Source organism: Denticeps clupeoides, chromosome 8, assembly GCF_900700375.1.
Source record: "Denticeps clupeoides chromosome 8, fDenClu1.1, whole genome shotgun sequence".
Classification (NCBI taxonomy): domain Eukaryota; kingdom Metazoa; phylum Chordata; class Actinopteri; order Clupeiformes; family Denticipitidae; genus Denticeps; species Denticeps clupeoides.
In genome coordinates, this window is record NC_041714.1 from 3,996,108 (window position 1) to 4,012,903 (window position 16,796).

The following is a 16,796-nucleotide window of genomic DNA, read 5'->3' on the forward strand; positions in this document are numbered from 1 at the left end:
ATTGAAATGGAGTCACACTGTATTGTGTAAGTGTTCCCTTTATTTTTTTGAGCAGCGTATATTGATGGGCTAGAACAGGGGGTTGGTTTCTCCCAACTAATGAATGATTTCCTACAAGCAAGATTGTACTTCAAGATTATATTGCTGCTCACAGAACAACAGTCTCTTTCATTATTCACGTAGCCATTGCTTAATGAAATAAGGAAATTCCGTAATAAACTGTTTTTGAAAACATGTATTTGACTGACTTTTTTTTTATATATTAACAAAATAGGATGCATCCTAGACAAACAGCAGTTTTAATGTACTGGTAAGACTTTTGCACAGTATCATACACAAGCACACACAAACACACACTCTGAACATGTCATGCTTTTATCCAGTTACAAAAACATGTAATTGAACTGAATGGTGCTTTCAGGGCACAGCCGAAAACCGAATTAGAAAATGCCCATTTGAACTATGAGGCACTGTGTTATAAATAGAGCACTTATGAGCAGTGGCCGCCTGCTGCGTCACTCGCTGATTTAATAGTGCGCGCATAAGAAATGACAAACAGATGTCCAAACGGCACACTTGACAGGACAGCCCATAACTGGATTTGTCACAGGTATAGTTAAGATTTGCAGCCCACCTTCTCCTATTGAGAACGCCGTGAGAGTGGGCAGCGGCCAGGCAGTGCCCACCAACCACAGAAATAATCAATAATCTGCCAACTTGATTACAATCAAAAGGCAACAAGTCCCACCTTTTGCTGCACGTGGTCGGTCTGAATGGCCAACAACACAGTCGAAACACATCAGAACCAAGATCACTTACGTCATATGCACCCGCCTTGATCTGCTGATACAGCTTGTGCTGGTCTTCATCCCAGAAGGGCGGATATCCCACAAGCAAGATGTAGAGGATCACACCTGAACATGGTAACCAAGAGGGATACGAGGTGATTCAGATGGTGAGAAAAAGAGAACTTATTCGTAAAAGCAAAGTGAATGTCATTGCAAAGCACAGAACAGCACACGGTGACACAACGAAATGTGTCCTATGCTTTTAAGCCTCGCCCATGGTGAGCAGAAAACAGCCATGACAGGCGCCCGTGGTGTTTTGCTCAGTGGCACCTTGGCGGTTCGGGGATTTGAACCTTCTGATTACGGGTCAGTTTCCTTAACCGCTAGGCCACCACTGTCCCATAAAAAATTCTGACTGAATCTAAGGCAAAGCAGAGCAGAGCCACCAACACACAACTTATTCATGAACATATTCAGCAATGTGAGAAATGTTCAGATAAGCTGAAATGAGACAGCGGGGCACACTGCTTAAAACCAGCCCTGTCTAGCGGAACTGTTCACTACAGATACAAGTGTTCATGGGGAGGTTGTGTAAAATGCAACTAAACGACTAGTGATAAATCAGTCGTACCGGCGTGGCCGCAGTTTTAAAAATGCCACCTCGCTTGGCATAAAATATTTAAGTTATAATACAGGCAAAACAGATCAGCCAAAATCCGGTATGATTCCAAAACCATGACATGGTTTAGGATAAACCTATCTTACAATACCTTAATTCAGTTTTTTAAAACAGATAACGCACCACAGGCCCAAATGTCTACGGGCTTGCCGTAGGGATCCTTCCTCAAGACCTCTGGAGACAGGTAACCAGGTGTGCCTGCAAAGCCTAAGAAGACAAATCATTGTGTTAAAAGAATGACCTTTATATAAATGGCGTAGCGTTGACTAAGACATGTGAAATATAAAGACAGATAAAGTTTTTCAGCTGGTAGCACTTGGTCAGTGCTGCTTGACCTTTGGCGGGATTTCAGAAATCACTCAATAACCAGATGGTCAGCAGCGAGGAACAAATGGTCTCCAGACCACACAAGATCTCAAACAAGACCTACGCCCTGGGTCACTCCTCACAGCTTCATTTAAAGCCGTTGCCATATTTCCTGCAGAGTACACTATTTATTCTGTCTGAAAGTAAACAGGCCAGATGAAGAGCCAAACGCGAACACACACACACACACACACAGCGAGGAGGGAGATTAGCGTGATCTTACCAAACCATGCCTGTTGGTCGCCCTGCACCTCGATGGCCAGGCCAAAGTCTGCCAGCTTGACCGCTGCTCCCTTCATCTTACTGGCCAGGAGAAGATTCTCTGGCTAAAGGAGCAGAGGGAGAGGCAGCAAGAGTTCATATTCTTCACCTATTAAATACCTGAAGCATCTAATAATCATTTCATACGAGACTTTTAGAGAGACTTTCGTGGGAAAGTTGTCAAATTTGACAATCAAAAAAATACATAGAAAATGTTCTTTCAAGAATTTGTAAAAGTAGTAAAAAGCTTTAAAGGCACAGCACCTGGTCTCTTAAAGACATTCCCCATCCATGAGTACTGCCGAGCAGGCTCTCAAAGATGCTTCCCAACTTTGGTTCGGTTCAAACTTAACTTTGAGCCACAGCCTCTCAAGTCCACCACTGAGAATCCTCTTGTACACGGGGTATCGGTGGACATCGTGCGATTTCTGCGGTACCCCTCATGACCACGACCACACCACACATGCAGACTATTATCTATCTCACTAGCAAGCAGAAAGTCAACAGCATACCTCACACCAAAAGTAGATGAAACGGAAGCTCAGTGCGGTCAGGAGAAGCTACGCTTTCCTTGCACGACCGATTCACTCTATTGAATTACTGAGGAATTCTTTCTGAGTGGAAAAATTTCATTAGCCAATTTGTAAAAGGATCAAGCTGGAACGCATTTACAGAATCAAGTTTGGCAACACTCGTGGATGAAAACGATCTCAGTTTGGTGTCACATTAGGTAAAATTGTTACGGACCTGACAGATGTCGAACCTTAAGGACCAACAAAAAAACGGATTTCAGCATAGCAGGAAAAAAGGAACGACTGGTCCGTCCTTGCCTGAGATCAAAAAGACTCCAAAAATGACAGCGTGGAATTTTTTGATACCATGTCGCCTTATTGATTACTTTGGAAACCTCGTGCAACTGGTTAAATGCGGTAAGAAGGAGGCATGACAAGACGCATGCAGAAAGCCGAGGGGCAAAATCAAGTTAACCGTGAACCCAGATGAGCCACACAAGGCCGAATATTGATTGTTGTGAACGGTACGACGTGACACGCCCCTAGTGGGGAGCTGAAGTATGCATGCAGTGGCGGGAAGCAGGGCTCCAGACGAATGCTAAGCAGACACGGCAAAGGCCTGGATGGGGGGGGGATGCCGCGGAATGCTGATGTCTTTAGCCGGCAGGTGAGGCGAGGGCTTGTTAGCCGTGTCGGCGGGGCCACGGGGAGCTCAGATCTCAGCCCGCCCCCTCTGCCGCCCGGGCAGGCTTGATTTATGCGTCCGCATGACATTTTTGCTTAATCGCTCGATGCCCCCCCCCCCCAAGACTGATCTATCTTTCCGTCTTGCGCTCTTTCCTTCTCTCCCTTCTCTCAGGCATGGGAGATGGGAGGGGGCCGGGGCAAGGGCACTTTTGGTGATGAATTAGACGTGGCATAATTAGTCGCCCACCGCGGTGACGACTCTTGCCTCAGCAGCACTGTGACGTCACACTCGTTGCCATAGCGACCGCCCGCCACCAGCATCTCTATTCTCTCCTTCCCTGTTTATCTTCGGCTGCTGGGAAAGAGGCGGGGGGAAAGGGGGACGGAGGGGGGGGAGAAAGAGAGCTGGCTGTTCTTCAGCTCTTTTCACATCTGACCTTTTCCCTCGCTCCGTCCAACATCATGCATGAAGCTGTGCAACCTGTACTGTTCTGTAAGTTGCGATGGGATCGTGTCGGATGAAGGCAATGCGATGTGCCACATGCTGATAAGGTTTTTGTGTGTGTCGCCCTCCATGAGGTCAGATGGCAAGGGCACCGAGAGATGAAGAGGAGCCAGACGCATGACCAACTGCACGTCCCATCATGCCCTCCTGCGAACCCTCCCTCTGACGTCTGAGCGTGACGCAACGGGTTGCCACAGAAAAAGGGGGGCATGATGACGCCTGCCAACCACAATCACCCCACCCCGGCGGCAGGTTGCCATGGCAATGTGATGACTCACCTTGAGGTCCCGGTGCACAATGTCATGCTGGTGGATGTGGCTGACGCTTTCCAAGATCTGATTGATGCACTGGCTGAGAGAGAGAGAGAGAGAGAGAGAGAGAGAACACACATCATGTGCAGTTTAACGAGAGAACTGGGCAGAATTGGGTCTGAGTCCTGGTTCCTCGGTTGAACTGGAGGGGGCAGAGCGGTGCAATGGAGGTAAATTTACCCTGTTACTTCCCCGCCAAAGCAAACTTTCTCCCACTGAGCACACATCCATCACTGGAAGGAATTATTACTCCACGCAGATGGGCGGTTCCACTTATTAAATGCTTTTTAAGGCTAAAGAAGCAGAGGAATCTGGGTTTTTAATAGGTTTTTTCGCAGTACTGCGCGCCACTGCCAAAATCAGCTATCTGATGTTTCCACAGCCATGGGGCAAGGTTAGCAGTTAGAATCGGCCTAAAAGAGCCACCGATTCACACTAAAGGGTTAATAATGAAAACCCACAGAGTCCAGGACAGGACCACGTTTCCAGCGCTGTATTTTTTCTTCTCTTTTAGGATTTGGTCTCCAGTGCGTTTGTGTAACTTCAAGTGCTCTGCCTCAATAACTTCGGCTCTAAGTTTACACAGATCTAAACATTACAGAGCGTTCAGACATTGAGAAGCACAAAGGGAGAGGCGGTGGGGAACGAATGAAATAATGAGGGGAAAATATAAATGAGCAGAGGGGGATGAGAGACAGGGTGAGGGTGGAACAGGCACTTGTGAGATATTCTCTAATGCCTTCTAAGCAATCAGGAGAAAAGCATTTCTTGTGTCCAAATTTGGCCAAATCTGTGCCCCGCATTCCATTCCATCCCATTGCACAGGCACCAGAGTTCTTCCCACAAAGACTTGCTCTCTTACTCTCTCTCTCTACTGCCTCACTTCACTCTTTTTGTATTCTGTAACATCAATTTATTTATCCTTTGTTGGTTTCCCTTTGTCATCTCTGTTCCACATCCACCATCCCATCTTGATCTCTCATCTCGCTCCATTCTCGAACAAACACCCACACCCTCACCCACACAGGTTAGAACTCATTCTCGTAGGCACCGCTGCATTCTCCTTTTCTGCTCATTAAATGTAAAATACCCATGCATGAGGTCTGGTGATCCATACTGGACAAGCCATCCAAACCTCTTCTCATTTAAATGCATGGCCACAACAAGCGTCCCCTGAAGTTGTAAAAAGCCACAAATGTATTTGGATTCAAATCACACAGACACCATGTTTCTCAGGTCACAGACTATGCCTGCCTTCGATTAGCTCAAGAGTTTGGAGAGCGAGTTTGGGGGGAAAAGGAAACCAGACAGACACACACACCAACACACAGAGACTCAGAGGAGATAGAAGATTAAAAAAAAAGTTTAAACAGTGAAATGTTTAGTCACACATTAGTCTCAGATTTTTGGTTGCACATTTGTGTGTGTGTGTGTGTGTGTGTAGTACTACAGTTCTGCTACTACACTATTATTGCTTGGGAAACAAAATGACATACATTATTACTCCACTCAATATCCAAAGCAGGGCCAGATCCCAGCACGTAGGGCCACAGGGCAACCATAGGGCATTATTAGCTCAACCCTCCTTAATTAAAGTCATCTTCTAGTAGCCCAGCTGGAATATTCTTAGAAATGCTGCACTTTGCAGACTAAAAATGCAATTTGTACGTTGTCTGCATAGTTGAGTCGCTTGGCCTCGTTTCCGTGTGGGACGTATGATTTTTGGCTGCAGTTCTTTCATGACCACTTCTGGCCAGACTTCTCCAGACTGTAGATGGGTGTGTCCGGGTCCTACTGGTTTCTGCCAGTTCTGAGCTGATGCCACTGCTGGACATCTCCCGACATATAAAATACATCAAGTTCATTTCCCTTCTAACACCCATTTCTTCTTCAAAAGAGCCTGAACAGCACAACTGAACATTCCACTTTGAAATCTTTGGGAAATATCTTGCTGATGCAGGACAACTACCTTGTGTCTTGTTGAAGAGTTCAGCCTTGCCAACAGTGTTTCTGAATAGACCAAACCATTCCACCTTGCCACATACATTAGCATCTTATTAATAATCAATTCACGACAACTGGGAAAAGGCCGGAATGTAACTATTCTGTCAGAGAAGCCTCCAGGAACAGGGTTCGGTCTATATTGCACATAGCTGTTTAACCTTCTCTCACCTTGCATCAGCTTCACTGTAATACTCCCGTGCAACAATGTCTTCAAAAAGCTCTCCACCAGTCACACTGCAAGCAGAAACAGAACTCTGTTAATACATTCATCACACCACATCTCATACACAGTGGGTACGGAAAGTGGTCACATGTAAGTATTCAGACCCTTTGCTGTGACGCTCATATATTTAAACGCAGGTTCTGTCCATTTCTTCTGATCATCCTTGAGATGGTTCTACCTCTTCATTTGAATCCAGATGTGTCTGATTATACTGATTGTACTTGATTAGAAAGCCACACCCCTGTCTATATAAGACCTTACAGCTCACAATGCACTACAGAGCATTCCAGAGGAATGGCAGAGGATCCCCAAATCCAGGTGTGAAAAAACCTGTTGCATATTTCCCAAACAGATTCATGGCTGTATTAGATCAAAGGGGTGCTCCTAGTAAATACTGAGCAAAGGGTCTGAATACTTAGGGCCATGTAATATTTAATATTTATAAATCTGAAAAAATTTAAATGTTTGTGTTTTTCGGTCAATTTGGGGTGCTGTGTGTACATTAAAGAGGAACAAATGGACTTCAGCATGCATATATTACACATTAATGTACTCACAGAACCCCAAAATGACAGAAAAGACCGGCACACAAGAGAGAGAGAGAGAGAGAGAGAGAGAGACTTGGTGCAGCAACATGCATCTTTGCTCTTCGGATGCAAAATATCCAAAGTAATAAAAATCACATTAGAAAATATGTGTATAGTGTGTATGTGCACACCTCTGGACAAAACATTCAGCTATTAAATCTCATTGGTCAACATAATTACTAATTAGGGACAAAATAATCATATTGCGATTTTTTTGAGCGAATATGGCAATTGCGATTTTGGCAACTGTTTTGGTCTTTAAAACAGACAACATAAAATAAGTTAAGATTAAGCCTTCACTATCATCTTAGTTCCATTGTCAGTGGTGATAGACACTTGTTGCTCTCCGCATGATGCTAAGGCTTCTTTTAAACCTTCAGATATATTTTTTGTGATAGAAGTGTTTGAATTAGTCTTCGGAGGCTGTCTTTACTGACGATGTGCGCAGGCATCATATCTTTGCATTTATGAATCAGTCTGTTCGGGCTGTCTCTGTGTGCTTTTGTTTGTTTCGATGGACCTTGTCGACATGCATTGATCATGCAGTTTTTATGACAAAGTCATAAAGTTCACAAGTCTTGCAAATTACCTTGCTCTGTGACATGCTCTCTCCTGAATCCAAAATACTCCCAAATAACTGACATTGAATTGATTTTTTTGACCTGCATCCATATTCTATGTTCTTTCCTGCCGCTCGCCTATTCGGTTCTCCCAATCAGCTTCGTCGTGCACGCTGATTGGTTAACATCTTTCCCCCATTCAGCTTAGCTGTAATTGCCCGGTGCGCTGCGTCAGCTCTGATTGGTTTAGATATTAAAACCATGCATACAAGAATGCATTCGGAATAAAAATCAAAATAAATTAATGGATAAAATCTAGTGGTGGGCCGTTATCGGCACTAACGTACTGCATTAACGTGAGACTGTTATCGGGCGATAAAAAAAGTTGGGAGCTGGGTCTATACTACGCAAGCTATTGTGCCGGAGTTAAATGGTTACTCTAGATTTATAAGTATATTTCTTCTTTCTTGTGTCTTTTATTTTCTTATTTCCTAAAGACTTTTATTTTGTTTTTGAGACCCGGTTCAGGTCTCTTGGACACTTGGCGTGAGCTGTGAGAGGTGCGTGGCGTTTGTGTGCAAAAAGTAATTTCTTTCATTTTAATTTATGTACATATTAGGAATATTTTGCATGTGTGTTTTTTCGTGAAATTTTTTTTATGTTCTTTTAATATTGTATATTGTAGAGAGAGGTGCAGAAAGACGCGATGTATGATGCGATGTGTGACGCGATGTCCTGACGCGATCTTGCTTTTTGTACAGAATACACTTTGCACAGAAAATCTCTTGGGTGTCGGCTCATCATTTGTGGTTCAAGAAACGAAATCAAAACATTCTTCGAACTGTGAAATTACCACATCAAACGTGACGCGGTAACATGGATGCAGCTATTTAACTGAATAAACAGTTGGTAAACACAAGTACATCTTATTGATCATAATTTATTTTCATCACCAATTATCAGAGTAGAACAGCTTTCTCAAGCAGTTTGTGATGCATTTTGGAAACAGGAGATGAGCTCCTGGTCTAATGCGCCACCTGGCTTGAGAAACCCGCTCTCAAAGACTTACTTTTAGTCATTATTTTGGTAGCACACATATTCTGAATGCCTTCGGCAGAATTCAAATGAGCCATTTTAATCTAGATTAATTCCAAGATTACAGTGAGATTAATCTAGATTAAGAAAATTAATCTATGCCCACCTCTAATAAAATCGCAGCCTTATGCGGTTTAAAAATCGCACGTGCTTAAAGCACTTTTTTTGTTTTTGCGATTGCTATTAAATGAACAGCACTATTACAAATTCATGCAATTTTCATAAAACTTAATTTTTCCTCATTGTTTGACATGCAAACTGATACAAATGATCATGTAAAGAGCAGATTTGATGTCCTTGTGTTACTGTTCACTCCTAATTCTAAGTATACCTTTACCCGCCAACTATACTGATGATATCGGCAGGGACACCAGGATATCAGATCAACTGTCTTGCACCATCGCCCTTGTTTCAACCCAGTTTTATATTGTGACAGAGGCGGGTGGAGCAAACCACTAATAAAAGTGACCAACAGTGCTGAAAAATATACTCACAGGTCAAAGACAAGGTAGTGGAAGCCCTCTTCTGAGATGCTGTCATGAAGTCGGACTGGAAAACAAACAAAACAAAACAAAAAAAAATCAATCACAGCTATAGAAGCATATAGAAACACTAAGTAACAAGATTTTTCTACAAAACCAACCTTTTTGTCTGTGCAGTGTACTAGTTACATTGAGAGGGTTAAAGAAACGCCCACAGGTCCCCTGATTCCTCCTGGTGGCAGGCATTAACCACAGACACGCGTGACACTACGCTCTAACCAACCTGGCCAGGCAGAAAGCCATTATCTCCTTATCTCGCTCGCCGGCACGCCGCGCCTCAGAGGGACCACTTAGGTGTGTGTGACGCTGCTTGCCTCAGCGGGTGACCTCTAGTTCGTGGAAGCAGAGAAGCAGCAGCGTGCACACACACGTCCGGAGATGTGCCTGCCTGTGCTCACATGCACGCTCTTTCATTCCCAGGAGGCTGCGCAACCACTAGGGTCCTCGCAGGGAGGAGACGTAAGGCGCTGAAGCAAACAGGCACAGTCTTCTAAATTAGTGGGACAGAGCGGCGTGGTCTGTCTACATAAAGACATTAAGGCCAGTAAGGGTGCGTGACGAAGTTCACGTTCAGCATGGCAGAAATGGTTAGTACCAACTATAAAGGGTGGGATGTGTATATCGCTCCTCCACTCCAGGATACAAATCTAAATCCCTAAACACTACGTCGATCGGCATGAAAAGCAGGTCCTCCGTGTGCTCAAGTTAAAAAAGCAAGGAAGGTGGTGAAGGTATCTGTGAGGCTGGAGTCAGTGAGTGATGTGCCATTGGCGATGTTTTTTCAGATATGGCACATCGCCCTGCATTCATCACCCCGGGAGATAACGCCGGTCAGTGAAGCCATCGGAATTAACAGCCGCGTTCCATGCGGGTGTGTGTGTGTGTTCTTATTAGATTGGATACGCAGTGCAGTGACATGATGGACATAACACAACTGTGTTATGATATGTGATTGTTTGAGACTTTCAATGTTTTTTCCAAATTCTGCAGATCTCCATCTGATCAATCACCAGTGGAAAGAGCGCTAGAAAGGCGGATTTCATCTGGTGTTAACGTCTAGGCATGATTTCCATCTTCAGAGGTCTCGAGGAATCCATGCTTTGACATGTCACTGGCATTTGAAAAAAGAAAGTGTAGTGAAGTCATTGTGACTTCACAGCACGCGGTGACACAACGGAATGTGTCCTTGGTGAGCAGTGGGCAGCCATGACGGGCGCCCGGGGATCAGTGTGTGGGGACGGTGCTTTGCTCAGTGGCACCTTGGTGGCTCAGGTATCGAACCGGCACCACAGCCCCGAAGTTAGGTTGTGTGTGGGAAATGGGGGGAAGAAACACGCACAGAGGAAGAGTGTGAGAAAAGAAGATCTTTCCCCGTCTTGACTGTGATTGCTGGCCGTTGTTGAGAGTTTATGTGCAGTCCAAGCAGAAAACAGGGCAATCTGCCCATCTGAGGAAGGAAAAGCGCTGAGATGGGGGGAGAGACTGAGAAAGAGAGTGAGAGCACCTGGGGGAGAAGAAAGCAATCTGGGACAATGAAAGTGAAGGAGGGGAGGAGTGAAAGTGATGGAAAGAGAAGGAGATGGAGAGGCGAGAGACAGATGGGCCGGGCAGGTGGACGGAGGCGAGAGACTCTGGGGAGGGGACAAGGGAGGTGAACTGTGTCAGTGGCAGACAGACCAACAAAGAACTGGATCTGTGAACGAGTCTCCTTGAGAAAGAAAAGCATCTGGAGCTCCCATGATGCTCCACTGACCCCTTAAAGTCACCCCTTAGTAACACTCTCTCTCTCTCTCCCCCATCTCAGCTGCCTGCCTGCCTGCTTCCACCCATATCATCAGCCTCGCTCAAGTTAAAACCGTTCAACTCTGTTTCACTGCCAAGCCCACGTCCATTTCCAAGTTTTCCACGTGTGCAAGGAGAGCAATAATTGTGAAAATGACAATGCGTCATTCCCCTGAGTTTGCATGTGGCGGCTGTTTGGCACTTGACGTCTGTCATCCATGCGGCATGCAAATGGGTCCAAACTGTACGGATCAGTTACGCGCCATGTCCCATTTGCTTACCTGCTCTGTTTCCTGATATGAGCTGAGGCCTGCTAATAACCAATCATGGGCCACCCTCACCATGGGTCTGAGAAAGAGCGTGCAAGACGTGTTTTCATTTGACATAATACTGAGTATGTGTTTATACCTTATTACAAACAAACTGTGATTTGTGAATTATGTATACATAAAAATAAAAAAAAAATCATAAGTGCTGTCAAAATTAATGTGAATCTTGTCCTCCTGAAGCCAAGTTAAAGAGTCAGCTTGTATTCATTATGTTTTAATCCAAATGGCAGTACTGAAAGTCTCACGAAATGCTCAAATGTGCAGACATTCACAGACAGACGTGCAGACTTGTTGGCCTGGTCCTCCACAGCTCTTTAGGGCAGACTTATCATGGCATGACTGACAGAACAGCGCATATCAGGAGTCGAGTGTACCCATTGGACCTTCGTCTAAACCCGATTACTATAAAAATGTAAAAAGCCTTTATCAGGAACTAGTTTAAAAGTCGATGTAGGCTTAGGCTTAAAAAAATGTCTTGTAACAGAGAGGTTTACTACACACTTCTAATACCCGTGTTGTCCACACACACATACAACATTAAACATGTGCATTTTAATGTGCATTTTCAATCATTTGCATCTTATATCAGCATAAAGATGGACCAAACACAGTAGGCAGTGTGCATTAGCATTGCATGCTGGGAGAACCCTGCTCACCGATGTTGGGGTGTTTGAGTAGTCGGCAGATCCGAGCCTCTCGTTCCAGTTTCTGGTGATCTGTGGGGAGAGGATCAGAGGGGACATCAGACACACCTACATCATCGTTTTAAGCAGCTAAAGGCACTTAACAAAACAAATTTGTCCAGGATAAAAAAAAATAAAGTGAAAAGTGAAAGATGTAGTTTTTGTCATTGTGTTACACTGCAGCACAGCACACAGTGACACAATGAAGGGTGTCCTCTGCATTTAACCAGTGACCTTGGTGAGCAGCGGGCAGCCACGACAGGCGGCCGGGGAGCAGTGTGGGGACCTCAGCAGCACCCTGGCAGTTTGGTAATTAAACACGTCCTTTCCTACTAGGCCACCACTGTCCCCACCAATGCCAGAACAGGACAGGTTGATGAACACAATCTTACTTTGGGCACAAAGCAAACTTCAATACAGTAAAACGCCGGCAAGGCCAGCTAAATTATGACTGGCATATTCAATATGGAAGTTTGTATTCCACTGTGCTGTACACAAGTTGAAAAGCCTTCAGGTCAAGAATAATACATCAGAAGGGGTTAAATTCACATTCATCTCACCACAAACACTGCAAACAACTGCCTTCAAACGTGACATCTGGATGGTGCAAATGAAAAAATAACCAAATTACCCATACACAAAGTGTCATTATTGAATGAAACTGATTATTAATACTTGGAAAGACTGTACGGTACAGACAGGACATGCAGGGGTCAGAGGACCAGGACAAAAAGAGCACGGCAGCAGATGTTGGGCCCTCAGGAATCAGATGTGCGTGTTACTCTGTGCCAGGGCAGAGTGGAGCGGACTCTATAATGCCACCGCACGCTGCTGTCCCCGATCCAGCGTTTGGGATTTCAGAAGCGGAATCTCTTCCGTAGGCAAGCAAGACGGATTAGTGACGTTTCAGATGGTCAGCGATATTTCAGAACTTAGTGTTATTATTAATCTGAAGTAATCCATCATTTATGAGTATATAATATTTGAGTTGTGCCCATATGGCGCTTTCTCCCTCACGCACGCACACACACACACACACACACACACACACACACACACACACACACACACTCTGACACAATGCTAGTTAGGTGGTCATCCACAGCAGAGCTGCTGGAGGAAACACACACACACACACACACACAAAGACGTCACAGCAGAACAACGGTGACCATGTAATGGACATATGCGGTGGTCATAAAAAAAAAAAACATGAAGTTGAGAGGTCACATGTCCCTGTATCAGTCAGTCTGTGTGTCTGATTCTCTACTGTCTGTGATTTCCACGAATCACGGAATCAACACAATGTAAACGTGCGGTGTCGAATCCGTACCACTTGCCCCATCCACGCAAAAACTCCGCACAGTTCAGCAAACAAACCAGCTGATTCTTTTTTATTACGCATGCACAACTTGTGTGTAATATTGTGAAGTAGTTCATTGCATGAAATTCCAAATGCCCAAGCACTTTGTTGAATGTGATTTGTCATATTGCATTTGTTCTTCTTCCCCCACCCACAGTGGAGAGTTTTTAGGTGAAGAAATATGTTTGTAACAGAAGAATTAAATTGGGAAAAAACTCATTTTGAAAAAAAAATTATGGAATTTAGGAACAATTCTTTTGGATTTCATAAAGCCTTATGTGAAGAGCTCCTCCTTCCCTAAAGTGCTTCTTCTATCCTGTGCGCCGCAGGAAGGCCAGATTAGGCCTAGACCTCAGAAATAGCTCCCTGAAAGTATTACAGCCTGAACCCCAGTACCCCAACAAACACACTGACGCACAACAATATATGATGTAGATAACACATTAAAAAGTGTGTGTGTGTGTACCTGACTGACATCATGTGTCTGGCCGACAGATGTGGTTTAGGATGAATATTTAATGCAGTCGTTATGTCATTGTTGCTCATTAGGCTGTATGGCTATGAAAACAATGCAGGAGATGGAATGGAAGACACACACACACACACACACACACACACACACACACACACACACTCTCTCTCTCTCTCTCTCTCTTTCATTCTACTCCTATTCAGTTCACACCTAGCCTTGTGAAAAAAGCTACAAACCAATTAAGAGTCATTTTTTGTACCTCTTCCTCACACCCAGCCCATGTTCCCTCATCAGAAACACCCCCTCAGCTCCTCAACTGGGAAATCAGTGGAGCAAGCAGCAGAAACTGAGCTTACAGATGAGCACCATTTTAACTTAACTTCAAGGTGGAGCTTTGGGTCACAATGAGCACCACCTTCCAAAATATTTGCCCCCGTTAACAGAGGCAGAGGCAATTATTAAAAATTCACTAGCATAGAAACCGTAAATATTAAATACGAGTCTACTGGCCACTAACACTAGATGGAGGTCAAGCACCACCAGTTTGAGAACCAAGGTTCTAGACTACAGGGCCAGAAGAAAAAGGGGCAGAGAAAACCACACCTATACATACCTATACCTATACAGAGACCGTTCGAGCATTGGGTCTGATTCCCTGTAGTCATGACCTGGTTAGATATAATGATGATGATGATAGAAATATTATACATATTTATGATTTTTCCTAAGGTGCTGCTGCGTGGATTAATCCATTTGTCTGCAGGAAATTTCCTCTGCCAGCCATGAGTCGGGTGAGTAATGGAACCACCTACCGCTGTGATTTCTGCAAATGTAAACCAATTTATTGTGCGTGTTGGTGTTATTAGTGGAACTCTGGGGCGGGCAGTTTAATACGTACTCGAGTAGCAGCCAGGGCAGAGCAGATCTGAACGCTCCTATCAGCAGGACGTCTCCCAGACGCTCCGGCCTTCTGATCAAAGCGGCCAGTAACGGCAACAGAAACCCATGTGCCACAGTCACTACTCCTGCACTCTCCCACATGAATTTTATTTTTAAAATATTGAGTTTAAAGGTTCCCTTTCATGAAAATGTCACTTTGTGAGATTATTTAACATTAATACGAGTTCCACTAGCTTGTCCTGCAGTGGCTAGAAATGGCGATATGTATAAAGAGTGCTTTGGCCGTTCTGCTTCACCATTCAGAGAGCAGCAGCTCAGATGTTTGGATCTGTAATTTGTCCCCTTATGACATCATAAGGGGAAGGTTACCTTCTGTTGCTCATACTGTATTCACCTTAAAACATTATCTCCAACAGCAGTCATGGCTTAAAAACATGTGAAGCATTGCATTTGCTCTATGATATGATGTAAAAATAAGTACAAATACAGTTGTTTTTGTTCGTTCAGACGAGATTCTGAAGAACCAGTGGGTTCATTTTATTTATTCTGGATAAACGCAGGCACAACTTCCTGTCTGTGCCAAACGTTGAGGTTGGTGAATGTGTTGACAACGTCATTTGCACGAATGCCCCCTCACTTCATCCCACCTCTCTTATCTCCTCATTTGCACTTAAAGCTACAGACACGGCATTTCAATGTGGGACTGGCTAAAAGTGGCTGAAATTCTGCACCAGGGTTGAATTTTGGAAAGAGACTTCAGATGAAGTATTAGGGGACCAATAAAACTGGTACAAAGGCGAAAAAAAAAAAAAGAATGTCGGGGGACCTTTAATAGTTTGCTGGCTTAATAAAATCCTGTAGAGCAGAAACTCTGTCTGTAGTGACCGTTTTAAATGCATTGACTTTGTTTACCTAAACTTACTTTGAATAAAGATGATCAAATACTGCTAAAATGTGTGATATACGTATAACCTTAGGTACAGAATCACAATGCGTCAATAGAAGCAAGAGGCCGGTCCTAGATCACCGCGCTCTTGCTGCTAAACTATAACCAGGTGAGGACGGGATGAGTACACCCTCCTTCGCCACAACTGGACAGAAAAAACTAGCTTTTAATACCAGTCGGGGCTTCGCTCACTCTCACAACTGCATGTGCGCATGAGTTGACACACATAAGCACACGAGGAACTTCTTTTTTTTTTTTTTTAAGCGCTGCACCACCCAGTGAATTGACATGACAACTGTAAAGATATTCAGAATGGATTTTATTTTTCCATTTCTATTTTTCCAAGTGTTAATATTGCTATTTTGTGAGGACATTTGTTCCAGATGTCACGTACACAACTATTTACAGCATCTGTAAATTCTCAGATCTCAGCTGGGTGGAACAGGCGAGTTATCGAGTGGAGCTAAACGTCTTCATTAGAAAGAAAGTGGTGTTTCACCACCAGTCTGCAGCTGAGACGAAGATCCCTGTGAGGATCCCTTTACCCACTTCCACTGACCACGCCTGGCGTCTCCGGCACAGCCAGGCCTGCAGTGGGCTCACTGGGCGTAAACGATAGGGCGAGTGGTGTCCAATGAGCAGGAAACGGCAGGGGGATTACCTACGTTTATCTCAGCTTTGGGAGATTTACCCCCACGGGCAGAGGGAGAGGTCACTGTGGCCCAGACGGCTAAAAATATGCCAATCCCGCAGCTTAGCCACAACTCAGTCAGCGCCCTCGCCACAAGCGCTGGGCAGAGACAGTCAGTGCAAGACTTGGCAATTTACATTTACATTTACAGCATTTATCAGACGCCCTTATCCAGAGCGACTTACAATCAGTATTACAGGGACAGTCTCCCTGGAGCAATTTAGGGTTAAGTGTCTTGCTCAGGGACACAATGGTAGTAAGCGGGATTCGAACCCGGGTCTTCTGGTTCATAGGCGAGTGTGTTACCCACTAGGCTACTACCACCTACCACCAATTGGGATCCAAACCACATAAAATGAAGTCAAATTATTATTATAGAACTGGGCGATATTACAAAAAAAAAAAAATCGATCAAGATATACTTTGACTTTGCAATCTAATCTTTGACTTTGCGATCAAGATGACTTTGCAATCTAGTTTTAAATCAAAACTTTTACCGACTAAAACCGA

At 44.3% G+C, this 16,796-nt stretch overlaps 1 protein-coding gene across 28 annotated transcripts in view; it reads right to left on the minus strand.

The window, feature by feature from the left end:
* Nucleotides 1-16,796, minus strand: part of camk2g2 (calcium/calmodulin-dependent protein kinase (CaM kinase) II gamma 2) — a 52,402-nt gene that overhangs the window by 20,056 nt on the left and 15,550 nt on the right. For all 28 annotated transcript variants that reach the window (XM_028988297.1, XM_028988294.1, XM_028988293.1 and 25 more), the window contains exons 3-9: nucleotides 11,888-11,947; nucleotides 9,073-9,127; nucleotides 6,282-6,347; nucleotides 4,077-4,149; nucleotides 2,057-2,159; nucleotides 1,591-1,674; nucleotides 820-914 (exon numbers count right to left, since the gene is read on the minus strand). In XM_028988297.1, the coding sequence (XP_028844130.1) occupies nucleotides 820-914; nucleotides 1,591-1,674; nucleotides 2,057-2,159; nucleotides 4,077-4,149; nucleotides 6,282-6,347; nucleotides 9,073-9,127; nucleotides 11,888-11,947 (536 nt within the window). The remainder of the gene's footprint in view (nucleotides 1-819; nucleotides 915-1,590; nucleotides 1,675-2,056; nucleotides 2,160-4,076; nucleotides 4,150-6,281; nucleotides 6,348-9,072; nucleotides 9,128-11,887; nucleotides 11,948-16,796) is intronic.